Source organism: Molothrus ater, chromosome 12, assembly GCF_012460135.2.
Source record: "Molothrus ater isolate BHLD 08-10-18 breed brown headed cowbird chromosome 12, BPBGC_Mater_1.1, whole genome shotgun sequence".
NCBI lineage: Eukaryota > Metazoa > Chordata > Aves > Passeriformes > Icteridae > Molothrus > Molothrus ater.
This window is the reverse complement of record NC_050489.2, coordinates 11,850,331-11,877,030: the sequence shown is the minus strand read 5'-3', so window position 1 is coordinate 11,877,030 and position 26,700 is coordinate 11,850,331. Positions and strand designations below refer to the sequence as shown.

Sequence of the window (26,700 nt, the reverse complement as noted above, 5' to 3'; positions counted from 1 at the left end):
TTATTGTGCTATCAGACATGCAAGACTTTAATTTTAAAGAGAAAGGGAAAGGGAATGATTTTGGTCTGGGGCTTTTTTCCTCCCCCCTGCCCCAAACCAGAAGCAAAATTGGATGGGCTGAGTGTAAAGGTGGGAGGCCCTCCATACGTGTGGCTTTTGGGAATTTTGTCTAGATCCACATGAATTAGATAATGTAGTTTGGAAAATGTAATAAAATCATCAGTGCATACATGTCTACAATAAGCAGAATTTAATCACTAAATCTCTGATTTGTTTGGCAGCTTGACCTTTTTAAAAGTATATCCGTTGATGTAAGTTGACATTAGAGATACATGCAAGCTACACATTCATTTTCTCACAGTTCTAAGGCCCAGACTTCTTCATTGCTGTAATTATGCTTTTCAGCACCTGAGGAGAATGATTCACATGGTGCAGACATTTTGGCCTTTTCTTTTCAGAAAATTAAAACCTCTCACCAGCGGTTGAGGCACAGTGAAATTGTCATTTCCTGGATGATTTTTCTGGTGTGTTCTCTGGTAGCCTCAGGCATGCCTAGGAAGGTGTGATCCCAGCCACTCTTCAGAAATGCTGTGAACTGCAGAAGTTGACTTGTTGTCTTCTTCCACAGGAGGAGCTTGATATACGACCAAAAGTGTCATCTCTGCTTGGCAAGTTGGTCAACTACACAAATCTTACTCAAGGTGTCAAGGAACATGAAGAAGCAGAAAGTACTGATGGATCGAAGAAGAAAGTATCAAAAGTAAGCAAAGATTCTCTCCATGGCCAAAACTGATGATTCCCTGTGGGATTTTTGGGGAACTGGCCTCCCTTTTGCTCGTTCTTAACCTCTCTGAGGAGCCACGACAATGTTGCAAAGAAATGCCACAGAAGCTGTAGGGTGTTACAGGAGCTGGGGCAGATGTGGTGGGTACAGCTGCACTGCAGTGCAATTCCCTGTGCTTGGTGTGCATTTAGATAAGAAGGCTTTCAGTGGGCTACAAATAAAAAACTTAACAACCCCCCAGCTTTTTCCTGGTGCTGTTTTAGCTGCCCAGTGGTATCTGACACATCTCCACAAGGCTGGTAGGCAACGACACAGGGTTTGCAGGAGACAACACCTGTCTGGAGTGGAGGGTGGAGCTCAGATTGGACACCCTGGGGCAGCTCAGGAGTCATTCTGGTGTCAGGCACTTAGGCAACTGAATTCTGCCCCAAAGCATCTGCATTTAGATGGTTGGCCCACGGGGCTGGCCCTGGAGCAGGTGAGGTTGGATTGTTGGTAGCTGATTTCTATCAGGAGGGCAGTGTTCAACTGCTCCTCTCCCCTCTGGCACAGCTGCAGGTGCTTTGGTTACTGCTGCACCTGCAAGTGGTGTGCTTGCATTTTATGGCTTGCAGGCCTGTCAGTTTGTTTACAAGTTCTGTCAAAAGAAAGGTTTCCAAAAAAGCGAAGATAGCACTTGAATTCTGCAGGTTTTCTGGCACTGCCCTCCAAAGCTTGAGCCATTTCAGAAAGAGATGGCAGTGATAATGTTGCAAACCAATTGTGCTCTCAAGGAGCAAGCATGTTACCCCATGCTGAATGCCCTTACGCTGCAGTTGTACACTTGGGATAACAAAATTCTTTTGTCAACGTGAAGCTTAAAATTCAATTTTATTTGAGACCACATCCACTGAAAGTGCTGCAATATTGTGGTTAATTTTACATCATGACAGGACTGAGCTAAGGTCACCTGGGTGAAGTAGCTGCATTCTGGTCCTATAAGCTGACATTAAAAAGATAATTTAAACATTTTAGTTATGATTTTCTTTTGTATGGTACTTGCTATTATATTAATGGCTGAGTCTTGTCCAAAGTTTTTACCTTCACAGTACTAATGAGGAATGTCAGCTGCATCTCTGTTTTAGCATGCTTTTGGTGAGAATAATGTCAGGCATCAACTTCTAATGTGGGTAATTGTGTAATAATGTGGTATTATTTCATAATCTAAAATAATTTTCATCCTCTTGCTGTCAGAAGCAGATTGATTATTTCCCTGACAAAAGTAGAATGGTGGAGGATACAATAGATACAGTTGTTGAGATTTTGAGGAAGTTCTGATCACTTTGCTCTTTATTCCCTTATTAATTGACTGAGCAGAATACCAGGGTAAGCTGCAGAGCAATCTGGAAGTTAGTCTCTTGCTTCCCTGATAGAAAAAGGATTGGGAGAATTTGGCAATGGGACTGTAGCATACAGTTGGTTAAAGCAAATGTGTATAAAACTTCACAAGGTAAAAATGGGGCAAATACCAGAAAATTGAGAACTTCTTTTCAGTCCCTGGTGGAGTACCATGCATGGTATGGTGTTAATATTTCTGCATTTAGGTATGATTCATGCTTGCATGTTTTCAAGCTGTTTACTGCCATTAAAAAGGACTATTATCTTTATTAAAGCTTTGCTTCTATGGCAAAATGGAGTTCAGGTTTAATAACTGTGTTTTCCTGAATTATGCTTTCCCATGTCCCAGAAATGTGTGTTCACAGACTTCTCAGATGTTTTTGTAGGATGGGCTTGGTGACCTTTCCAAAAGTGACAGTATCAAGCTGTATTAATATCTCAGTGTTTTCTGTGTAAACACTGCAGTTTCCTTAGGCAAACCTTTGTCTGCATGTCTGTCTCTGGGATAAATTACATCAGCTGCAATATCATAACTGCAGCTTGAATTTCTTCTCCCTCTCTTGCCATAAGCAATATAAAATTTTAACCATCATGCAGAATATAAGACGACTGAAAACCTTGGCCAATAATTATAATCATTAAACACAGGAAATTTAAAAGCAGTAACTGGACAAGGGTATGGATTGAAGGTATTCAGAAACAGTGCAAACAGGGTTCTTCTACATACTTCTTTTTAGTCATCTGTGCAGTATAAATCACTGTGCTGCTGTTACCTTGTCCTTCCCATTTGAGCATGAGAACAGAAGCCTGGCAGTCCATTCCAGCCCCAGCAGGTCTGTTTGAAGTGGATAAACCCCTGTTAACCCTCCCTTGGTGGTGCTGCCCTGGGTGTGCTCAGCTGGTGTGACAAGGAGTGACCTGCCTGTCACTTGCTGGAAGTGGCATCTCACAGGCAAGAGCTGGAGCAAGGCAGGTGAGCAGGCTCTAGATCTGATATTTAAAAATGAACTGAGGAAAACAATCCTTTCAGCAAGTGACTGTATTTCTCTGAGCAGGTAAGGCAGGTCTCTCAGTGAGGGACCTGGCACAGTTTTGGGACCTGGCACAGCCCTGCCTGCCAAATCACATCCTTTCAAATTCATTTCAGTGCAAGACATCTTGATATGAACATTTATCTTCTTTCAGTGACCCCACTAAATATTTTTGGTAGTAGCATTCTCTGTTAGGCACATATCAGGTAAAATTGACACAACCCCAATGTAATAAGGTGGAAATTGGGTTGCTTTTTCTTTTCTAAACACAGTTTTGCAATAAATCACTTAACAGTCACAGTGCTATAGAAGTATCCCCTTCTCATGATGGAAAAAATTAGACAAACTGTTTTTGTTCATGTATCTTTAACAAGGCAGTTAATTTCAAGGCAGTGCTGCTGTCTGTCCTCGTGCTAGAGAGCACCATGAGAGCTGTCATTGCTGATCAATGTCCCTCAGCCCTGCAGCCAAGGGCTTTAATAACCCATCACACTGGCACAATGGAAATAGTGTCCTTCAGACTCAGATCAATATTTACATAAATTATGTGTCTGCAGCTGATGAGAGTGAACAGAAACATGATCTACATCACTGAAATTGAGACTGTTTTCGAGATTTTTCTGTCCCTTCTGGGTTGTTCTAAAATGGTGTTCTTCAAATTGTCTTTCTTTCATTTCCTTCATGCAGCATGGGGTGTTACATTTTTTCATGTGGTTGCTGTTGAGGCTGAACATAATAATACCCTTGTTTAAGGTCACATTCTGTTGAAACTTCAGCACTGGTTTAGTATCATTTAGTGATGAAAAAAAGGATCAAGTCACTGCAGATTAGTGGTGTTAAATATTTCTGTGAACAAGCTGCTTCAAGTAATATTTGTATATTGTTCTTTCTTATGAGTAACTTTTTTTCTATTGGGTAAAATAATCCAGACTAAACTCTTAGGCCTGAGATACAGTTAGTAATACTTGCTTGAGCAGACCCTTGGGCATTTTCTAGGCTGCTCTGCTCTGCAGTGGTCTCACAAGTGGACAACTAATGCACAATTTCTCTTCCTCTGTGGTTGAAGTGAGCTTGTAACTTGATAGGCTTGAGAGGCCATTTGGGAGGGTGGGGGAGAAGATAATGGAGCAGTGGAGCAAAGCTGCAGGGACCACATAGGGCAGAAGGTAGGAAAGAGCTGAGCTGAAGTGGATTCTTATGCAGAGGAAGCAGCTGCTGGGAGGTGTGTAAAGGGCAGGCTGAAATCTCAGCTGCTTTCCTAGTGTGTGGAGGACTGACATGTAGAAAACACAAAAACCATGGTGTATTTACTTCTCCTGTGGAGGAGCAACAGGATGGGCTTCTTTTTCAGATGCCAGTTTTGACAAACTCATTAACTCCTTTATCCTGAGATAGCCACATATCTGATAAATTCACCTGATGGGCTCAGAGGTGTTGTGAGGGAGGGACTGATGGATGAATGGTCACATAGATGATGATAAAATTGTGTGGAATGTGTCCCTGAGAGGCAAAGTGGCAATGGGAAGCCCCTGTGCTGAGCAATATCTATTTATTCCTTTCTGAATTTATGTTTATGGGGTTAAAGACACAGTGTAAATCAGATGAAAGTGTTGGAATCAAAAGTATCTACACCTTCCTTTCCTTGAAGCAAGTACACTGTAAGTAATACTCCATGAAGATCCTCCTCAATTATAGCAGTGGAATAACTCAGTAAAAAATCCTTACCTTGCCCTGATCAGGACTCTTATGTAACATGTGTCATTTCTGACAAGAATTCATTTTTTCCTCATACATAGTCCTGGCAAAGCTGATCAGGTTAGATATTTAGGATGGTAATTTGTAAAAAATGGCAGGTGATAATTTAGGGAATTAATTTGTTTTGGTACTGTGGCACTGGAACAGCTGAGGAACAGCTCTGGCCTGTGCTTGCAGGTCTCATAGGGTAACTCCCCTGCAAACCCTCAGCACAAGATTCTTCATCCAGTTTCCTTCAGGAGGTTCACCTGAGCTGTGGTGTGTATGAGAGAAGTCTGATGGATCTGTTTCAGTTTTAGTCAAGGAATTCAAAACTGACTTCAAAAAATTCAGCCAGCAGCTCCTGGCACTTCTAATGAAGAACAGTTCAGATCATGTTCTTGGGCACGGTTTTGTTTCATGTCTGGCAGGGCAGGTTTCTAGTGCAGATGAGGAAATTCTGGATTGTAACATGTAATTGCAAGTTGAAGCACTAAATTCCTTGGTTGCTTTTGACCTGGTGATGTTAAACATGTGATTCTTTAAGGGTTTTGCTTTGTGTAATGAAATACACTCTTGAATTACCTTATGTAAAGTTTTTGGCACACATTTTATGGCTTGTCTTATATACTGTTGCTTTAGGTTCATGACTTCATTTGTCTATAAAGCTTTTTATTGTTGCACCTAGTTAATCCTGTGTGGAGTCAAATTTGAACAAGTTTTGTCATCTCCCTTTAATATCCTTCTCATTTGAATGATGGTTCAACGGCTTCTTTAAATGCTGTCTATCTAATGTGTTTTGGAATTCATGTTTATTTATAGAAGGGAGTATGAAAAAGGATGAGCCTTTACACTCTATTCCCCCTGTGTTTTAGAATTCAGTATAATTTTAAGTGCAAAACGAAACCTTAAAAGGCAGAAGCAATGGAATATCTTGGCAGGAAACCACAGAGATTTGGACTCTGAAATGCTGCTGGTGCCAGGTGCACCAATGCAACAAACATTTTTATATTCCTTGGAATAAAGTCCTCACCAGTGGCATTGTGATGCCATTATTTTGGATGATTTTTCTGCAGGATGCTGTGTTGAAGGCCAGTCAGGTGCAGTTCCTGTGAAGTCATGTAACTTGTGTTTTCTCAGTCACTGACAAAAGAATTCAGAGTCTGATGCTGACATTGAACTTAAGAAAGGGTAGAACCATTAGTTTTATATGAAATATATAAAATGGAAGAAAATACATTATCCATGTCTCCATATTGCTTCCACATCTTTTCTAATTGTAACATGACAAAAGTATGTTTTCCTTGAAACTAATTTGTGAACTCTGGGCAGTAGGTAAGGATCTGTCTTGGGGTCTGCAGCATTTGACATGTTTCATATTGAAAATTCTATGGGTCTACAAAAAACCAAATAAATGTATCTCCTGTTGTTACTAGTCAGTGTTAAATATTGAGGTTAATTAGTTAAGTATGTGACAGGGACAGCATTTTGTTCAGAAATTCATGATTTTGGAGTTTATGTTGTATTTTGTTGAAGTCCTGCACAACACTATTTGAGTGTGTCTACCTTAGGTTTCCCAGGTTTCTACCCTTTAAAAAAATGAACTTCAAGGCCTTTTTGGTTACCTCTGCTTTGAATAATTTCAGTTAATGAATATAATTTTTTTTTCCAGTCACCCAGCATGGGCACCCTGATGGGGGTGTATCTGCCATGCATGCAGAATATCTTTGGGGTCATTCTCTTCCTTCGGCTGACTTGGATGGTGGGAATGGCTGGAGTTCTTCAGTCCTTCCTGATTGTATTGCTTTGCTGCTGTTGTGTAAGTACTTAGGTACAATAATGCATGTGACAAAACCTCTGTGAAACTAGTGGGAAACTTGGGGAGGCAGCATTGTAGGTGTTTGTATAAAGAAAAGTCAGATTTAAGTCAGGCACTTTTGCCATGTTCGTAGCTGCAGGATTTTTTTTTTTTTACTGTTACTTCTAAACTGGCAAACTGTAGTGTAAATACAGTCTTACAGGTAGTGTTTGTTCAGCAAATAGCTGTTTTCCATGCCTGCCCCAGGTGTGGGCTGCCTGCTTTGCTGGACCAGCCTTGGTTGGAATCGCAGCTCTGCAGATGGAGGAACACCTGCATTCCCTTATCTTGCTTTGTCTGCAGACACCCACTGCTGGACCTGATAAAGCAGGGGCCATCTCTCAAACAGAAGTCTCAACAGCTCAATGATTAAATTCCTGCTGCCCTTGTTTTCTTTTAGATAGTGAGAGGCAGAATAAATAGAAATGCTGTATCGTATATGCAGAGGCAGCTTATTTTATCAAGAAATAAGTTATGTTTTAAAAAATGTTGTTGACACAACTGCTTCCTTTTCCCTGTGTTCTCCAGACTATGTTGACAACCATATCAATGAGTGCAATTGCCACGAATGGTGTTGTTCCAGGTAAGTGTAGTTAGCAAGTGTCTCAGTTGTGTTAAAAGGTAAAAAAAAACCCCAAAACCTAAGTCGCTATAAACTGTTAACATGGTTTTATTCTACAGAAATTTGCTTAATCCAGAATACAAAGCCTAAATTAATATCTAATATTTCTTCTTGTTATCAATCAAGCTAAAGATCAATTTATTTGGTTTTTACTCATGTGCCAGCAAAAATGATACTTCAGTTGAACTCTAAATAACAGATACAATGTATATAATTCTGTGGTATTCTTTTTGTGAATATTTAAACATTTATAGTGATAAATTATAAGTTTGCTATCACTGTTCTTGTTTCACAGCTGGTGGCTCCTATTTCATGATATCTAGGTCGTTGGGCCCAGAGTTTGGTGGAGCTGTAGGGCTGTGTTTTTATTTGGGAACAACATTTGCAGGAGCCATGTATATCCTTGGTGCCATTGAGATTTTATTGGTGAGTAGTACCAGAGTAATCCTGCTTTAAAGACAAATAACATACAGAAAGTGCCCCAATACTCTTGTCCCATATTTGCATACCCATTAACAAGAAGAGACTGGAAGGTCTCCAGTTCCTTGGTGTGCAGTTCTTTACCTCTGGTGCTTCCCTTTGGAAGCTGCACACACCGAGTGTGCGGACTGGGAGCTCTTCTGACAAGACAGATGAAAGTGACCTAATGCAGGGCTCATGCTCAGCTTTGATAGAGGTGGCTCAGTTGTACTGCTGACATAGAAAGGGCTGTTATCTCTTGACTTTTCCTGTAAAAGATTCCCAGTGAAGAGCATGCTGCAGAATGCAAAGTGATTTAGATTTCTAGTATAGTACACAATCCCAATCTACATATGCACTGTTGAATACTTTAAAATACCCTAAAAAGTGGCAATGACTGTAGTTGGTCACTACTAAAAAAGCAGATGTTTTCCTATTGGCTGTATTGCCTTTGATTTTAGCTGTCACTTCTGTGGTCTTCCAACTGTGGAGCTTAAATACTGAAGTTATTTAAGCAGCTAATAACTAGTTAATACTTATAACATAGAGTTCTGTGCTGGTGTTCCTCCAGCTCACTTTTGCTTTCTCTTTGCTCCAGACATATATTGTGCCACAAGCAGCAATTTTTCATCCCTCTGATGCCCACGATGCATCCAGTGCCATGCTGAACAACATGAGGGTCTATGGCACCGTGTTCCTCATCCTGATGGCAGTGGTGGTGTTTGTAGGTGTGAAATATGTCAACAAATTTGCTTCCCTCTTCTTGGCCTGTGTAGTGATATCCATCCTGTCCATTTATGCTGGAGCTATCAAGTCCATCTTTGATCCACCTGAATTTCCGTGAGTAACCTTTCTGGATGGGGGCTGTAGCTTTGCCTGTGGGTCTGGAAGTTGGTTGCTTTCATGTAGGTTACTTGAAGCTTGTGCCTGATACAATGTTTTTTTGTGAATTACTTCCAATATTTTTAGCTGTGTTTAATGACAGTGTGCAGAACTCATGGAACTGAAGTTTCTCAGGCTAAAATGAACATGTTATTACACTTTTTATACTGTTTTGGTAGAAGGAAGTCTCGTGGTGAGGCTGATGGAGGCTGACACTGCTCTGCTTCCTGCAAAGCCAATCCAGTCTCTTGGCTGCAGCTGTTGGGGTTGGAGTGATGGTGTTGCTGGGTTATTTGTGAGCTCTTAGGGAGCAGTTTGGCAGGTCCCTTTTCCACAGCCACTCAGACACCACACGCTGCTTTTGTGGCTGGAAATTCCTGGTGTGGTCAACTCCTTGCTGAGAAACTGGGCACCTCTTGGGAGTGTGATGTGGGGCTGTGTGAGGCTCCACAAGAGCTTTCCCTGTCTGTGAGGAGCCTGCCCTGCACCCAGCAGGAGCTCCTTGGCATGTTGGCAGCTCAACGTGGAATCAGCTTCTTCAACTCAGAGCTGGGGCAGCACTAATGTGGATGTATGTGTTTTACCAGGAATGCAAACTGTTTTCTGATGCTGCTGACAAGAGATGAATGGAATGGAAATAGGGGAGTTGGATCTGCATAATTATTCACATCTTGAAATGCTTTGACCATAACTCAGTACTTGCAGCCCTCAAGTGTTCCCTTTGGATATTTAAGGCCCAATGATTATAGTGTTTTACAACAGTGAAGGTTTACTGGAGTAGAAGTAAAACAATGTCTCTACAGCCCTCTTATTATCTCTTAGATTGTTCTTGAATGTTTTCCCTATCTCTCTTCTTGGAGTGTTGGAGTGTAATCCTTTTTTTTTTTTTTCTCTGAAGTAACAGGATAGTGTATTTATTTTTAATTTTATAGGGAAAGGCTTCTTGGAAGTTACAGTTCACAGGCTTGCAAATGTGCAAAAACAGCCCTTGTTTTTGTGTTTTCCATTTTCCTGTCTTCAGTGATAAATAGGACCTGTGAAACAATTAAAATGGAATTAAAATTAATTAAAATTAAAGAAGCTTTATTTTCCTGTGGGTGTTTTCTGACAGTGGGAAGAAAAGCTAAATGAGCTTTTAGGAGCAGGAAGCTGTTACATTACATCACTATCTGGTGGAATTGTCTTTAGACAAGTGGTTTAGAAGTTTTTCAGTGCTGAAATAAATGATGTTTGTGGTTAGATGAAATACAACAGGCAGTGGAGGATTTTAGCAATTAAAGACAGTATCTGCAGACAAGAAGAACTTTTGCTTATTGATTTTAATATATGTTCCTAATTTTGAATCCAAAATGTCAATATTGCAATTCAAGTGTTGCAGTGTAGAAACTGGGCTAATGAGATTCCAAATATCTTTAGATATTCTAAATATGTAGAAATTTTAATTCTAGTACTCTTCACATTTCTTCCACTCCAGTAGTTATGTTTAATAAAAAAGAGAAACCAATGCCAAACAACAAAAAAACCAAAAGTTGACCTAACTGTTCCCTTTTATTGTTCAACATAAATCAATCAAATTCCATAAATCAAAAAAGTAGCTTTGTATTTCTGGCCCTTAAAGGGAACAGATACAGTCCTTGTTGTGCTACCACCATCCTTTTGGAGGTGAGAAATGATGTAGCACAGGAGAGTCACTGGAAGTTTCCACATGATATAAAACATTAAGTATGGGTAAGTGTGGATTTAATTTTCCCATTTACATTCAATAACTCTGGTGTTCATGTTTCCCTTCCAGGATTTGCATGTTGGGCAACAGGACTCTGTCAAGAGATCAGTTTGATGTTTGTGCCAAAACTGTAGTTAAGGATAACATGACTGTGGCCTCCAAGCTTTGGGAACTCTTCTGCCACAGCACAAACTTAACCACGGAGCACTGTGATGAATATTTCCTAATGAACAATGTCTCGGAGATAGCAGGAATTCCAGGAGCTGCTAGTGGCATTTTAATAGGTATGGTAGAAGCTTTTTTTCCCCTTAAAGAGGAGGCATGCTAAGCAGCTGAAATGGGTCAAACTCTTCCCTGCTGTTTAAGAAAAAAGGAATGAAGAAATGTAATTACAGTGAAGAAAATGATCTTCAATATAGAAAGTCTTATAACCTTGAAAAAGAGGTGATGGAACTTTTGTGCTGATACAGTACTTGTGTCCTGTAAAATTAATTAAATTTCCCTTGTTCATCTCATAATTTCAGTATGAAGTCAGCTGTAATTTTAAGTTATACTAACATGAAAAAGTTATTAAAATTTTTCAGAACTCTATAGTGACAGCTCTCTTCTTTAGACAGGTTAACATTATGCTCTGAAAGATAAGAGTACTTGTATAGAAATAATGTGTCTCCTTCTTCACCCACTCCTGAATAAAGTGTAATTGAAAAGTGTTCATTATTGAAATGAACACCAGAGAGCAGGTGCTGAGTGCCAGAGGTTCCCATTTCCACACAAACTAGCAGCCTGGTTTCTAAGATTACAAGAAGGCTCAGCATTTGCTAGTGACATTTCAAATGCCAAACATATAATTCTGTAATTCTTCCACTGACTGAAGAACAAACCCATTTCTGTCTAGAAAACTGGTTGATATTGCTTTGTATTCTCTGAGCTACTGTGTTGTGTGGTGGCTCATAAAAATATTCAGTGTATTTCCTTTGGTTGAAGCAGGTATGAGGTTAAAGGATGTTACGTTTAGTAATAATAAAGTTGAAGTTGCTTAGACTTCTATAGACTATTGATACATGTTTGTGGTTTTCCTGTGTTGATCACTGAATTGCATTTGTAATTTTCAGTTGTAAACCCATAATAATGAGAACAGGTTTGAACTGAAACATGCTTTTCTTTTCTGTGGTGTGATAATAACCTTGAAGACAACTTATGGAGCAATTATTTGGAGAAAGGAGAGATACTGGAGAGGGCACATCAGCCCTCTGTGGATGTGGCAGGCCAGAAGAACAACCTGCACCTGTACGTGCTCTCAGATATCACCACGTCCTTCATGGTGCTCGTTGGCATCTTCTTCCCTTCAGTGACTGGTGAGAATGCTGGCATGAGGGACCTGCTGGGGCTCTGAGCTTCCTCCTGCCCTGAGATCTTACCAAAATGTGCTTTCAGGTATCATGGCTGGTTCAAACAGATCAGGGGACCTCAAAGATGCACAGAAGTCCATCCCTGTTGGAACAATTCTTGCCATTGTCACCACATCACTAGTCTGTATCCTTTTCAAATTACTGGACTGCTGGGACATTGTATCTGATTCCTGGAACTGCTTTCAGCTCACCAAATTATCAGTGCAAGTATGATTGGCCAGTGGGGGAAAAAACCCAAAACAACAGAACATTAATCCTAGAGCTGAAAGAATTGTAATTTTTTATTATCCTGTAACTTTCCATCCCCTTTTTTGTGGTGGGTTCTTTTCTTTTGCCTTTCCATTGCTGTTCTTTGCTACACAGTGATCTCTAGCTTTTCATGCTGGTGGTGTACTTGGAGATTTTTTTTTAAGGTTGCAGTGAAACATTAAGATGAGGGGAGGCTTTAATGGTAGAGTTCATAAATTTCAGTTCTGTTTTCTATAAAAAAAGCCTTTTCTTTGGAGTGACGTTAAGGAGTATAGGTTCTCTTGAACATTATAGAACAAGATAAACTGGATTCAGAAATTAGACAATGTTCCCAAGTGTTTTTTCAGCTCTTCAGGGCTTAGGAGAACAGGAGCTTTGCTTAAGAAAGACTGTCTTCATCTCTGCTCTCCTGCTCAAGAAGAGATGAGCCAAGATCTTTCAGCTTTATCTAGCTCTTGGCATCCTAAAGGACAATTTATCAACATAGAAAAAAAATCAAAAGAGCTTTCTTTTTCACCCTTTGGGTGAATCAGTTTATCCAAAGGGCAGCTGGCTGAGATGGTGACTGTTTTGAAAATTCTGCTGTTTCATTCCTGTTTTTTTGCCAAGCTGTAAATCAGGATGCATCTTGCTTGTCCCAGCTCTTCAGGAATGCAGCATTTCCCTGCTGTCACTTTGGGAACTGACCCTGTGCCAAGAAGTCAGCATTTCCTGTGGATGTAATAAATATTAAAAGAGGTCACAGCCTTAACCCCCAGCTCTGCTGGCAGCTCTGGCCTCACCCAGTGGGTGACTGGATCTGGATGTGTCCCTGTTCATGCCACACCAGGGTGACACTGTCACTTTCAGGAGCAATGTTTCTCCTGTAATTGCAGTTTGTAACTTATTAGTTGCATTTCAGGGGTAGAATTCAAGATTTAACCATTTATATGAACTTTATTCACAAGGTCAAAAACTTTACTGGAATGCCAGATCCAAAAAGCCTGAGGTATTTTGTACTCCTCAATGCTGAAGCTGTACAGTTAATAACAAACAAACAAACCTGATAGCCAAAGACTTATTGGTGATGTGAATGCCAGCAGAGATTAAAAAAAAAACGTGCAAGGTAATGGTTTGCTGTAGTTCAAAATATCAGACACAGGAGAAGGAGAGAGAAAAGCAAGATTTTAATATCAGCTTCTGTATTAGTATTAGTAATTCTGTATTAATATCAGCAGAAGATTAAATTGACATTTTAGTACAAAAATGGTTCATTTGATTTTTTCTCCTTTATCATAGCATTTAAACTTGTCCTTTTTAAAAACTGAAACTTAGAAGAAGCTTTCTCTGTAACATTAGGAGGTGCATGTGAGCAGTGAGACATTAATTTCCTTGCCAGCTTTACCATGTACTTGTGGAGAAGCTGGAGTGCAAGTGCCACAGGATGGAGGCACAAACTCTCCTTTCCACAATGCTTTCATCTGCCATGTCTAAATAAATTCTGCTTCCTTAGCACACTCTGTCCTCCAGACTTCAGTTGTGTGTTATTATTTGGAGCCTGCATAGAAGGTGTTGTCCTGAGAGATAAGTAAGTGTTGCTGCTTTAATGCTCTCCTTTGTTTTACTTTTTTACAGTGTAGGTGTGTTCTTGCCTGTTTTCTCTGTGTGCCCCACTCCTCTCCTTGTTGTTTTTTTCTTTTTAATTAATGGTAGTGTACTTTGAGATTTTTCTGTTTTTTTAGGTTGCAGTGAAACATGAAGATGAAGGGAGAGTTTAATGGGAGAATTCATAAGTTTCAGTTCCTTTTTCTAAAAAAAAAAAGCCTTTTCTTTGAAGTGACTTAAAGGTGTATTTTTAATTTAAAAAAATATTTACTTCTGGGTGCCTTTTAAACCATACTTGCATGTAAAGTGTGACCACAGTTTTTGGAATCTTCTTGTATTCCATTTGATATTTTCTGGCATGGCACCCTCAGATTTTCCATCCTGTGTCTTAGTTCTTGCATTTTTTTTTGGTAATTGTAAAAAATAATGTTGTGATAATAATACAAGAATTTTAAAATACGTGTAATGAAAAGAAATGTTGAAATCAAGCTGCAGACACTTCCAATCTGTATATCAGAGATATTTGATTATTTGCTTAGATATGAGATATTTGATTAGATATGAGATTATTTGCTACTTTCTGTGTTCTCTAGTTAAGAGAATAATAGAGTGTTATTAATAATACACTATGTCATATTAAAATACGATATCAAAATATTAAATATGTATGATATTAAATATTAAAATACCAATTAAATATTGTATTATTAATAATAGTATTTAAATGACATGTTAAAAGTGCCCTGAAAACCCCAAGGATGAGTCTCAAAGAGGTCCTTGGGGTACGAGAGCGGGTGTGTTGCCGCTGCAGGTTCGGTGACGCGGTGAACAGGAACCTGGTGGTGGGGACGCTGTCCTGGCCCTCGCCCTGGGTCATCGTCATCGGCTCCTTCTTCTCCACCTGCGGGGCGGGGCTGCAGAGCCTGACTGGGGCCCCCCGGCTGCTGCAGGCCATCGCCAAGGACAACATCATCCCCTTCCTCTGGGTGGGTACCTGCGCGGGCTGCCTGCCCTGCTGCCTCGCCAGCTGCCCACACTGACTGACTTCGTGCCCTTAAAATCAGATTTATTCTCCCCGGTTTGCCCAGCGCTGAAGGGAGGGGCAGTATTTTTTATTTTGATGAGTTTTTTGCTTTTGTTGGAAACAAAGAATACTTTGAAGAGTTTTTAACTAGACTTACGGGGTAATTTTTTTCTAGAAGTTGAACATCTAATTTTGTAAAGCATGGCAAGCCATTAGAATAATTTGACTCCTTACTCTAGAGAAGGAAGTATGTAAGAGAATTACTGTTGATTAAAAAAATATAATTTTCTTTTTTCCGATTACAACCTTATGAAATACCAGGAGGATTTGCCTAATGTTTCTGTTTCTTCAGATCTTTGGTCATGGAAAAGCGAATGGTGAACCAACGTGGGCTCTTCTGTTAACAGCATTAATTGCTGAGCTGGGAATCCTTATTGCTTCACTTGACATGGTGGCTCCAATTCTCTCAATGTAAGAAACAGCCTGGTTGCTGTCTCGTAGGGGGTAGAAATGCTCTTGAGTTTTGCTAGTTTGGTTGTCTTTCAGAACTATATCTTAAACCAGTTAAGCAAATTTCCAGAGCCTGAGTTCCACATCTGTAATTTCTATGAATCCTCTGACTTCAGGCTCTACATATAAATCTATTTGTTTCTGTTCTGGAGTATTCTGTGAATAAGCAAGTTTTTATTATGTTTTTATTTGGTTTTAAAAAAAAAACATTTTAATCACAGAACAACGACAGCATTATGCTGTGAACAGATCTAACTTGATCCAATTAAAAAATTGTTCCAGCTACTTTATGCTAATAGTTCAGGCTAATAAAAATCAGAGGGGTAGGGGTACAGGGCATGGGACAGTGCAGTGGGGTTTTGACTTGAAATCAATCATGTAATCATAATATATGCCAGGATCTATAAATGTGCATGCTAAAAGGTTTTGCACTCTGTTTTGCAGGTTTTTCTTGATGTGTTACCTCTTTGTTAATCTTGCATGCGCAGTGCAGACACTTCTGCGAACCCCGAACTGGCGGCCACGCTTTAAATACTACCACTGGTGAGTGGAGGGCTGGCCTGCAATCTGCACCTGGGAACCTTCTCCAGGAGGGCAGGGAGCAGCTTTTATTGCTCTGGGTACCAGTTGTACACGAGCGCCAGACTCAGATATGTCACGGCACAAGAGTTTCATTTCAACAACAGGACACTAAAACTGGTGGGACTGGGGACATCCAGTGGAGGCTTTGCTTTCACTGCCAGTTCAGCACAGACAGTTTAAAGAAAAAAGAGCAAGAATATAATTGACTTGTTTTTAAGCTTTTCTGCCCCACTAGTTATTAATACCTTTGCTTTGCATTTTAGGGCCCTCTCATTTTTAGGCATGAGCATTTGCCTGGCACTGATGTTCATTTCATCCTGGTATTATGCTTTGGTAGCCATGCTTATTGCAGGCATGATTTACAAGTACATTGAGTACCAAGGGTAAGTATTAACTGGATAAGAAAGGGTAAGACGGAGGCTGGATCTCTTTAATGAATTATCTCCAGAGTCTTCATATTTGGAAAAGGAACTGTCCAGAGATGACTTGGAGGGCTTTCCTTATTAGTTAATTTTTGTTTTCATTGTTTTACTGTGTCACTGCTAAGCAAAAGCCCCTGAAATACTTTGTTGTTAAGCCTTTAAAGTTGTTAGGTGAAACATGAATCATAGGAAGTAGAAAGCTGGTTGGGATCTATCTGCTGTACTGCAGGTGATTACTTCAGGCCCAGAACTGCTGATACCAACCATTATATTCCAGTTTATCTGCAAAGTTCTGTCTAGATCAGTCCTTGAAAATTTGAATTGTCTGCTTGGGTTGCTGGAGATCAGCATTGGGTGGTGTCAGGCTGTAGTGTGGTTTTCTAATTTAATTTGACCCATTAACTAAATTGGATGTTGAAATGCCAGATGTTTGTATATGCTTGGGAAGCCTTCTCTGTAGTGTTGATTACAAATTAAGCCCAGAATGGTGGTTCATCATATATATATATTTTACTGAAGCATCTTCACTTTTCTTACGTGGTCTGTGATATCGCAGACATTCATGCACAAATTATAAATATAGATGCCATACATGTCATGTTATTGAACCCACTGTAAGGTGCTCAGAGCTCTATAGCCTGATGTAAGTGTGCAGCTGAGTGCTCCTGGAGCCATGTGGTGGCTGAAGTGTTTGTTCTTCACAGGGCAGAGAAGGAGTGGGGTGATGGCATCCGGGGCCTGTCGCTCAGCGCTGCCCGATACGCCTTGCTCAGACTGGAGGAGGGCCCTCCACACACCAAGAACTGGAGGTACTCACCCTGGACTGGTGAAATGGCTGGCATGGTTGTCTGCTTACACTCAAGGAATTAAACTGGACTCTAAACAAGAGTGTGAAATAATTTAAATGCCCAGGATATTAAAAAAGGTGTTGAGTTCGCAGTAAGCTGTCCTGTCACTGTGTGGACCTGGTATGGGCAGACCTTTAGTGCCCTTTGGATCTTTAACTGGACTCCAAATTGGTGAATTCAGAAGTGGAACCTGGGGAAACTGGAGGTCTGTGAATACAGAGGTGTAGAGACCAGGAAATGAGCAGTGGCCAACGTTATTCCTTCTGATGTCTTCCCTTCTTGGTGTTGAAAACAGAGTGGGCAAGAACCCTCTTGGTTGGGCATTGTACAACCCTTGGGCTCTGAACAAGAGCAAGAGGAATCTATCAAAGACAGAGTTTTATAAATCTTTTTATACTTGTTCAGACAGAAAGTGACTTGATTGATTGTGTAGCAATACCTTAAGGAACAGCAGGCAGGTGGGATCTGAGTTTAGATGAAAATATTTGTGTTTTCCCTGTGCCAGGTTTCTGGAGACAGAATACAGATATTTTCTTGGCACAAGTATCCAGATCGATCTGGGAGAACAGCCCTACAGTATGAACACTATGTGTGCTCCAGTAGTACTTAAAAGAGCCTTGAAAAACATGCCTGTAAATAAATCACTAATGCAAGCCCCTCAAGCTGAGTATATCAGCAGGTTTTATTACTGTCAGCACAATGGAGCAGCAGAATTCCCACAGTTTCACATCTACTTTAAACCAAGAGAAAAAAAATATTAAGTAAAATCCCTCAAATGTGTGAGAGACAGAAAGAATGTTTCAGAGTTAAAATTTAAGCACAGTATAAGTGATGAGAGGCAGTTTTTTAACATGTGTTATTGTTAAAACTTAAGTTAAAAAATACATTGTCTTTTTTATTTTCTCCAGGCCTCAGTTGCTGGTGCTTCTGAAGCTTGATGAAGATTTGCATGTAAAATACCCTAGACTGTTAACATTTGCATCCCAGCTGAAAGCTGGTAAAGGTTTGACTATCATAGGATCAGTCATCCAAGGGAATTTCTTGGAAACTTATGGAGAAGCCCAGGCTGCTGAGCAGGTCAGTGTCCCAAATCCTGAAGTAGAAAGGGGTGAGTGGGCAGGTAATGCAAAATTTTGTTTCATAATCATACATGGAAAAAAGCATCTTGATAAGGCTTCCATGAAACACAGAACAAGTTCAGCAGTGCTACAGCTGTTCAGGAAGGGACTTGCAGAAATGTTTCAGCTGCCAGTTGTGCTTTTGGGGATGCAGATCAATGCTCACCATTGTAAACAGCCTTACTGCATAAAACTGCCTTCATTTATAGGAAATAATGACTGTAGAAGTTTCTGAATGCTGCTTAATGGAAGGAAGGGGACTGTTTAGTTTTCTGAATATTCCAAGTAAAAAGCTTTTTATGGAAAGAGTGATAAAGCAGTGGAATGGTCTGCCTGGGGAGGTGGTGGAGTCACCATCCCTGGATGTGGCACTCGGTGCCATGGTTTAGTTCAGGTGTTAAGGCATGGGTTGGACTCAGTGATCTTAGAGGTCTCTTCCAACCTAGTGATTCTGTGATTTCAGTAACTGTTAAACTCAGCAAATGTGTTGCTTTTCAGTGTGTTGATAAATTTATTACAAAAAGCATTGAAGGATGGTCCTGAAAATTTTTTAATAAATTACTTCATTTTCCTCATTGTGTAAACATGACATCATAGCCCTGTTTACATCTGTATAGCTTCAGTGTATTCACTTTTTTCCCCCAGAGGCTTTTTCTGTAGGAAAATTGTTACAAAAGGAAAGCTAATTAATGAACTATGTGTTGATAAGTTTGTTTTGTTTTTAAACAAATAAAAGGTATACTTGCTAGTGTGTGGGTTTTGGTGCTTATATTTGTAAATTTAATATAATACAGCATGTTACATGGGAATCTGAAACTGGAAATCCAAATGAAGTCAATTGGCCTTGGGTTTAAAAAGGTGAGTGTTATAGAATTAAAAATTGGAAAGTAAAATAGTGACACAGATATCACTATCTCCTACTATGAATAAGAGATGATACCACAAACCAAAAAATCTTTTAATCTGTTAGAAATGCTGATGTTTGGAAAGAAACTGTGTTTTAAACAAGTGGATGTTTTCTCTTTTGTTTTATGAAGGAAATGTGATGAGCAGAACTTTGCATTGTAATATGCTTTACCTGTGGACATGTGAACCAGGAATTTACATTATGATCTCATGACAAAGAAATATCCTGTCTATAAAGGAGTTCATTTTGGAAAGGAAAACTGAGCTTTTTCCTTGTCTGTCTTTCAGACTATCAAGAATATGATGGAAATTGAGAAGGTTAAAGGATTTTGTCAAGTGGTTGTAGCCAATAAAGTTCGAGAAGGAATTGCTCACTTGATCCAGTCCTGTGGACTCGGTGGCATGAAGCACAACACTGTGGTTTTGGGGTGGCCCTATGGCTGGAGGCAGAGTGAAGATCCAAGGTCTTGGAAGACATTTATAGGTGAGCTTTAAAGGTTTGGTGTGATCAGACATTGTGAACAGAGATGTTTTTTACACACATGGGATTTTAACAGAAACCTTGTAAGATTGGTTTTGAGTTTGTCTTTTTTTCTAGTATTGATGGAGAAGTAGGTATTTTCTCACAAAACTGCTCTGTTTGAAATGCCATTTCCTTTAGGTAAAAGACCTAAGAAAGATCTTCAAAGATTAATCTAGCAGCTAAAACTCACGTGTCTAATGAATGGTTAAAAAATCATGGGCTTGAGACATGCCGGTTTTGTGGCAAACTATGATTTGTTTCCTAGATAATCTCTGTTTTGTCACTGGTTCTAACCTATCCTTCTCTAGTGGATAACACTCTCCTTGCCTCTATCTCTTTCATTCTCCTGTGGTCCAGTTACTTAATCAAATTTGAACAGAGCAGATGCTGTTCCTCATACTTAGCTTTGAAGGTTGCTGCTTTCCTTTCCAGTGTGAAATAAGGTTTGTGTCCCTGTGAGTCTGCTTTATCCTGTCTTTGTCACTGGGACTGACCTGTCTGTGCAAGCCTTGCTGTACATACTTTTCTTTATTTAAGTGATGACTTTTATGGTTTGCTGACACTTGCTCAGTGAGTAGTGTTTTTCTAGCCATAAATGACTCTTGCAGAATTGGAAGTGACTGTGTTCTCCCCCTCCTGGGCAGGTACTGTTCGCTGCACAACTGCAGCTCATCTGGCTCTGCTGGTTCCCAAAAATGTCTCTTTCTACCCCAGCAACCACGAGCGTTACAACGAAGGCAACATTGATGTGTGGTGGATTGTGCATGATGGAGGCATGTTGATGTTGCTTCCTTTTCTTCTCAAACAGCACAAAGTAAGCAGCTACACAGAGAATGTCCCCCACCTATTTCTGCATTCTTTAGTTTAAAGAAACATGATCCAGTTGTAGAGCCTGTATTGATAAATGAGAGTGGACATGTTGCTAAGTTTCTAATTTGTAGAGCAAAGTGTCATTGGTTCAAATAACTGAGAGTTGGTGTTCCCTCACCAGGTTTGGAGAAAATGCAAAATGAGAATTTTTACTGTTGCTCAGATGGATGATAACAGCATCCAGATGAAGAAAGATTTGGCTACTTTCCTCTATCAGCTCCGAATAGAGGCAGAGGTAGAAGTGGTAGAAATGGTAAGGGAATTGCGGCCATTTTTCATTTTATTATGCACATGATGATGTTTGGTTATGACTTGAATGCAAACACAATATTTGTCCTTATTTCTGCAGCACAATAGTGATATCTCAGCATATACTTATGAGAGAACTCTTATGATGGAGCAGAGATCTCAGATGCTGAGGCAAATGAGGCTGACAAAAACTGAGAGGGAAAGGGAGGTATGTCATTTGTGGTTGTTCTCTATGGGCTGCTGAAGGTGATGACACAAAGTGCCTTCCTAGCAGTGTGTTATGTACCTGCTGCTTAAATTTAACTCCTGTGCTCTAAAGATGTAAGGAAATACATCTAATGTAGCTTTTTTTGTTTCCCAAAATTGCATACAGTTCTTGGGTTTTTTCTTTATATCCGGTATTTGTGTCAATTTATAGCATATCCTGTTTTCCTACTGAAGATGTCTTTCCAGTTTGGACTTAGAGGACATGTGACTGTGATGTCTATGATGTGTAGCTATGAAAGATGATCCATCTTTTCTGCATGGGTTTGTTAAGCTTTTTTTTTTAGTTGTCCAAACTAAAAAACTTTTTTTTTGGGGCTGGTCTTGTCTGCTGTTCCTGACCATGTCATGATGTGAGCTGGGCTGACATTTTTTTCTTGTATAGATACAGGCTTCTGTCAGTCCAAATTCTGCTTGGCTTACACCCATCAAAACTGTTAAAAGTCAGTTTGATATGTAAGACTTTTGGCTAGGGAAGATGCCTAGTATCAGAACTCTCCTGAAGGCTAAATTAAGTGAGCCAAATAAAAGATACAATGGAAGAAAATGTCTATAATTATTTAAAGCGCACCAGAGAACATAAAATAAAGTCTCTGAGTTCACCTGGTCACTCATGTGCCCTCCAGGCTCAACTTGTCAAGGACAGACATTCAATAGCACGTCTGGAGAGCCTCTACTCAGATGAGGAAGATGAGGCAGACCCTGTTCCTGAGAATATCCAGATGACCTGGACAAAGGAGAAATGTGATGCTGAGAAGCGGAACCGAGGCAGTGCTGTGGGGAGCTTCAGAGATCTCATCACCATTAAGCCGTGAGTCTTGTCTAAGTCTACACTTGGCACCTCTTGAAGCTCTGCATGTGCTGTGCTTTTAATTTTCTTTTGTTTCCTAATCCTTGGTGTGTACTTGTGCTATAAACGTTGAGACCTGGCTATGAAAAGACAGCAGTCGTCTCCTCAGAAACCTCTAACCAATCAAATGTGCACACATCCCTCAGTATTTCACTTGGTGTAGCCAAATGCTGCATTGGAACTGTTAAATCCTGAGACAACTTCCCTACTGTCTCCCAATCCCTCAATAAAACACACTGATAATTTCACTGTAATCAGAATTTAAAAGAAGAGGTGATAATTTCACTGTCTAGCATGTAGTGTGGATGTTTAACCCATAAAGGAAGAAGCTGTGGAGATGGTGATGAATGACTTGGAGCAGCATCTGTGTGTGATAAACCCTCTGAGAGTTGCTGCTGCACTGGAGCACTGGCATGTAATAACAGCTGGGGTACTACCACTGAAGAGTGAGAAGTAAAGGTCTATTTTGGCTTTGCGTAAAACTGTGTGAATCTCCTGTGACTTCTTTGATTTCCTACATCTCACATGAAGAGCTCAGTCAGTTTTGCATACTTGGCAAAGTTCCAGATTTTTTTTTCCCTCATAAATCAGAATTCAAATCTGTTTTAGGCTGAATCCTACTGTAGAAATTCTGCTGAATTTGGTGTTAACTACCTGTACTTTTTCCTCTTCCATGCTTTCAGAGGGTGGGAAATCGTGTAAGTTTGTTATTTAAATTAGAAGTACGTTAAGATGGTTGAGAGGAAAGACTTCTTTTTTTCAGATAAAAGCAGGAAAACTGTGTGTACTGATGGAAGAAAAGGCACTAGAGTTGAGCAGTCTTAGCAATGTTTTAAAGGGAGCAGGATTAGCTACTTAAGCTAAGTATCATTATAAGTAGGATGTAACAAACTACAAGAGTTGTCCTGATGAGAACTAAGGATAGAAAACAATTCCAGTCTGAACCTATCTTCCTAAGCAGAGTATGACACAAGCAGGAGGAAACATTACTCATTTAGAGAAGCTCTCATTGCACAACACTGCTAGGATGTTAGTTCTGGCACTTTCTGGGCACTAAACAAGCCCTTTCTTGTAGCCTACACCTTCAGATCACTGGGGAGATGCCAGTTTGAAATATCACCTTAGAGAAAACCACATGTTTAGTTTTCAGTTTCCTTTCCAAAACTATACATAGCTAACAACTGCTACATTCCTGCTGCTGGTTTTTTCCTCACTTCCTGTAAACATAATCTGGCCTCAGTGTCGTCCCTGGCTTTCTGAAGCTGATGTGGTGAAGACAGATCCTTGATCCAAATTGAATAAGAACATGGAGTAACAGAGAGGTAATTCACAGTGGGTAAATTATTCTGTTAGTGTAATAAACATGGTTCTTCCCACCACATCTTCGTCTGTGCATATAAATTATTTCTTTGCAAATCTGAATATTCAGAAGAGCAGCAAGGTTACTAAAGAGTTTCACTCATCATGCAAAGCTGAACCAATTAAAGCACAGATTCATATTTCATTTGTTTCTACTAATACTTATTTTTATTACATTCAAATGAAGACAAAAACTCAAGTAGAAAAGCCTCAAAAGTATAAATATATTCTAATATATAAACTTCGACAAGTTTATTTATTTCTGTATTCCTTTTATGTTACCAAAATAATGGTTGATTTCCTGTAAGAAGGCTTGAAATCCCCAAAGGTTGCTTTTGAGTTTTGTTCTTGCATGAATTGATGTTATTTTGTGTTAATATATTCCAAATAATTAATGCTTTTACCTCTCTTAGCCTGGATTCTTAGGGAGCAGAGGTGTGTGAGATTATGCTGCACCTATTTCCCTTTTCTCCCCTAACTTTTGAACTAAATGGCTACTCAAGTTTGAAAGTGTGATTGATATTTTAGAGACACCTGGGTAAAAGTGTTTCTTGTAAACAGCCAGTCAGAGAGGTTGATTAGTGTTCTGAAGGAGAGCTCAACATCCCTATAACCCTCCAGAAAAGCCCCTCACATCCAGCCTGCTCTGGGCTGCCATCCTGTGTTTCCCCATTATGTCACTGCAGTCTGTAGCGGCCCAGCCTTTCTCTGGAGATGCCAACTCTGTTCAGCACCAGGAGGGAAGTGTGCTCCTGGCAAGTGAGGCTGAGCACGGTGCTGCCAGGCCCCTGAGAGAGCTTGGTGCTGGTTCCCAGGCCCCTGAGAGAGCTTGGTGCTGGTTCCCAGGCCCCTGAGAGAGCTTGGTGCTGGTTCCCAGGCCCCTGAGAGAGCTTGGTGCTGGTTCCCAGGCCCCTGAGAGAGCTTGGTGCTGGTTCCCAGGCCCCTGAGAGAGCTTGGTGCTGGTTCCCAGGCCCCTGAGAGAGCTTGGTGCTGGTTCCCAGGCCCCTGAGAGAGTTTGGTGCTGGTTCCCAGGCCCCTGAGAGAGTTTGGTGCTGGTTCCCAGGCCCCTGAGAGAGTTTGGTGCTGGTTCCCAGGCCCCTGAGAGAGTTTGGTGCTGCTGGGGCTGGAGAGGTGCCTGTGCTGCCCAGGGTGAGGGCTCCTGGCAGGGCTGCCTGCATGGAAGGCCCTGCAGTCACAACTGTGCCTGGTTGAAGAGCACATCCCCTCATGCAACTGGGTTCTAATTTCTTATGTAACACTAAATCATCTTTATCAGAATGCTTTTTGAAGAGCAGTGTAACTTTCTAAACTGGACTTGACTCCAGAGATCTTAAATTTAAGACCAGCTGTACCTGAGTAAGTTTGGAAAATGTCTTGTGTATCTTCATCATAAAGTTTGAAGGAAATCACTGTGTTGAGTTGACATTTAACAGGGTATTTAGGAGATTTGAGTGTGCTTTTTGAGGACCTTTTTAATAATTCAGTGCTCAGAGGTGTGTTTCTAACAGTGAGTGTGAATGTGCTTCTCCTTCAGGAACCAGTCCAATGTCCGAAGGATGCACACAGCAGTGAAGCTCAATGAAGTCATTGTAAATAGATCCCATGATGCCAGACTTGTGCTCCTCAACATGCCTGGTCCTCCAAAGAATACTGATGGAGATGAAAACTGTATCCTTTCAGGCAAGGCCTGGGCCACACAGAAGGTTTTTCTTTAATCTCTTGGTTCTCTTGAATTCATTTGGCCACCAGTGCTGTTGAGCTGTAATATGTGATAAAGATTTCCCTGAGTGGAGGGTACTGGCTTGTGGCTGTAAGGTGGTAATTGCTTAAAGGAAAAAGTGCCACAAACTCACAGTATTTTGGTCCTTAGAGGGGTACCTGCACTAAGTGAGATCAGAGCTGAGGGCTGTGAGCTGGCCCTGGTCTAACCCCTGTGTGTTTTGGTTTTGATGCTTTTTGTCCTTGACTTTACTGAAACAGACATGGAGTTTCTCGAAGTCTTGACTGAGGGTCTGGAGAGGGTACTGCTTGTGAGAGGTGGTGGCAGAGAAGTCATCACCATTTACTCCTGATTTAGAAGCTTCTAGCCCTGGGCTACATTTTCCTTCTTGGCCATTACAGACATTCCAGTTTTAAACAGAGAAGAAAAAAAGGTTTTTTGCCTAACTTTCTCCTCATCCAGTCCTGTTCATTGTTTTTCCATTTGCAACATACATATCTTTTGGGATTGCAGTATTTGTTACACCATCCAATTTGCAACATAAATTGTGAAGCTGCCACATTATTCAGTTTCTGCTTTGGTACCCCAGCATTTGTGCATGTAGTTTTAACACTAAACCTATTTTTAGTCAGCACTGCTATGTGCAGTATTTTTAGTAACTGTATGTAAAGTTAGGACATGAAAGCCAGTTACTGTAAAAAGATTTAAAAAGCTTTTTATATTAGGTTTGGGGGATAGAAGTGCATTATATAGCAGCTAGTTTCTGCTGAAGTTCAGCTATAAAGCATTTTCTAAGAGCACACTGAAGTAAGAGAGGACTGAAAAAGCTTTCCTTTTCTGGGTTTATTTCCAGAACTAAACTCTCAGTATTGGGTAAGAATTTATACTTTTAATACATTTATTGATAGAGATTTAAATAAATTATGTTGACATAGTTGAAATTATGTATGTAGCTTGCTGAAAGTTTTGTTGCTTCTGAGACTTCAGGTTCTGTGAGGCCAGATCCCTATTTATTTTTGTATTTATTTGTCAGAAATATTGGATATGCAGATGCAGACTGTTTAGGAGAACAGAGATCTCACAATAAATTCTGAATCACCAGTGGATTGAAGGACCAGTCCTGTGCAGTTCTTCCATGCTTTAAATTCTTTGCAGACCATCCATCAGAAGTACTTTGGGCATGTTGGAGTCCCGTGTAGAGCCAGGTGCTGAGCTGCACACACAGCCATGGGATTGCACTTGCACAAGTACAGGGACCTGCTTCTTCATTGTATGCTTTATGCCCTTAGAGGGAAAAGAAGAAAAGAAGACCTACATTAACCAATAAGTCTCTGGAGATTTTATCAAGCCCATTAAGTTGTACTTTATGTACAGAACATTCGTATTTTTTCAATAAAATGTTGCATACACTTTGAAGCTGCTCTCTGTTCTGTGTGTGGGGTGGGGTGGGTTGTGCAGGAGGAGCCCCTGCCCTGCCCTGGTCCAACACTGGCACTGCTGGACCCAGCAGGGGAGGGCCAAGGGGCTGGGTGCTCACCCAGATGGCACAAATCCTGCACGGGGGAGCTGCCAGCTCAGACTTGAGAGCAGCTGGGTGTGTGTGAGGAGTGAAACCTCTGGGGCACTGCCAGCACCCCCAGCCACACAGAGCTCTGCTCCTGTAAACTATTGAACACACACAAACTGCTATACCCTCAAGATTTCTGTGTCTGGGAGAGTGGTGAGATCCAAAGCAGGGGCAGT

General features: G+C 40.5%; 1 protein-coding gene across 2 annotated transcripts in view; it reads left to right on the top strand.

The window, feature by feature from the left end:
• Positions 1-26,373, top strand: part of SLC12A4 (solute carrier family 12 member 4) — a 47,318-nt gene extending 20,945 nt beyond the window's left edge. The window contains exons 3-25 of one of the 2 annotated variants that reach the window (XM_036390230.2): positions 629-760; positions 6,599-6,745; positions 7,313-7,367; positions 7,702-7,832; positions 8,464-8,705; positions 10,540-10,754; positions 11,661-11,825; positions 11,905-12,003; positions 13,638-13,695; positions 14,524-14,698; positions 15,089-15,207; positions 15,691-15,789; positions 16,092-16,211; positions 16,955-17,059; positions 18,007-18,175; positions 19,411-19,606; positions 20,290-20,459; positions 20,637-20,768; positions 20,865-20,972; positions 21,655-21,839; positions 22,562-22,576; positions 24,772-24,905; positions 25,218-26,373. In XM_036390230.2, coding sequence (XP_036246123.2) covers positions 629-760; positions 6,599-6,745; positions 7,313-7,367; positions 7,702-7,832; positions 8,464-8,705; positions 10,540-10,754; positions 11,661-11,825; positions 11,905-12,003; positions 13,638-13,695; positions 14,524-14,698; positions 15,089-15,207; positions 15,691-15,789; positions 16,092-16,211; positions 16,955-17,059; positions 18,007-18,175; positions 19,411-19,606; positions 20,290-20,459; positions 20,637-20,768; positions 20,865-20,972; positions 21,655-21,839; positions 22,562-22,576; positions 24,772-24,905; positions 25,218-25,309 — 3,063 coding nt within the window. In that variant the 3' untranslated portion in view covers positions 25,310-26,373. The remainder of the gene's footprint in view (positions 1-628; positions 761-6,598; positions 6,746-7,312; positions 7,368-7,701; positions 7,833-8,463; positions 8,706-10,539; positions 10,755-11,660; positions 11,826-11,904; positions 12,004-13,637; positions 13,696-14,523; positions 14,699-15,088; positions 15,208-15,690; positions 15,790-16,091; positions 16,212-16,954; positions 17,060-18,006; positions 18,176-19,410; positions 19,607-20,289; positions 20,460-20,636; positions 20,769-20,864; positions 20,973-21,654; positions 21,840-22,561; positions 22,577-24,771; positions 24,906-25,217) is intronic. The other variant, XM_036390231.2, reaches the window with a different exon arrangement.
• Positions 26,374-26,700: the final 327 nt, after the last annotated feature.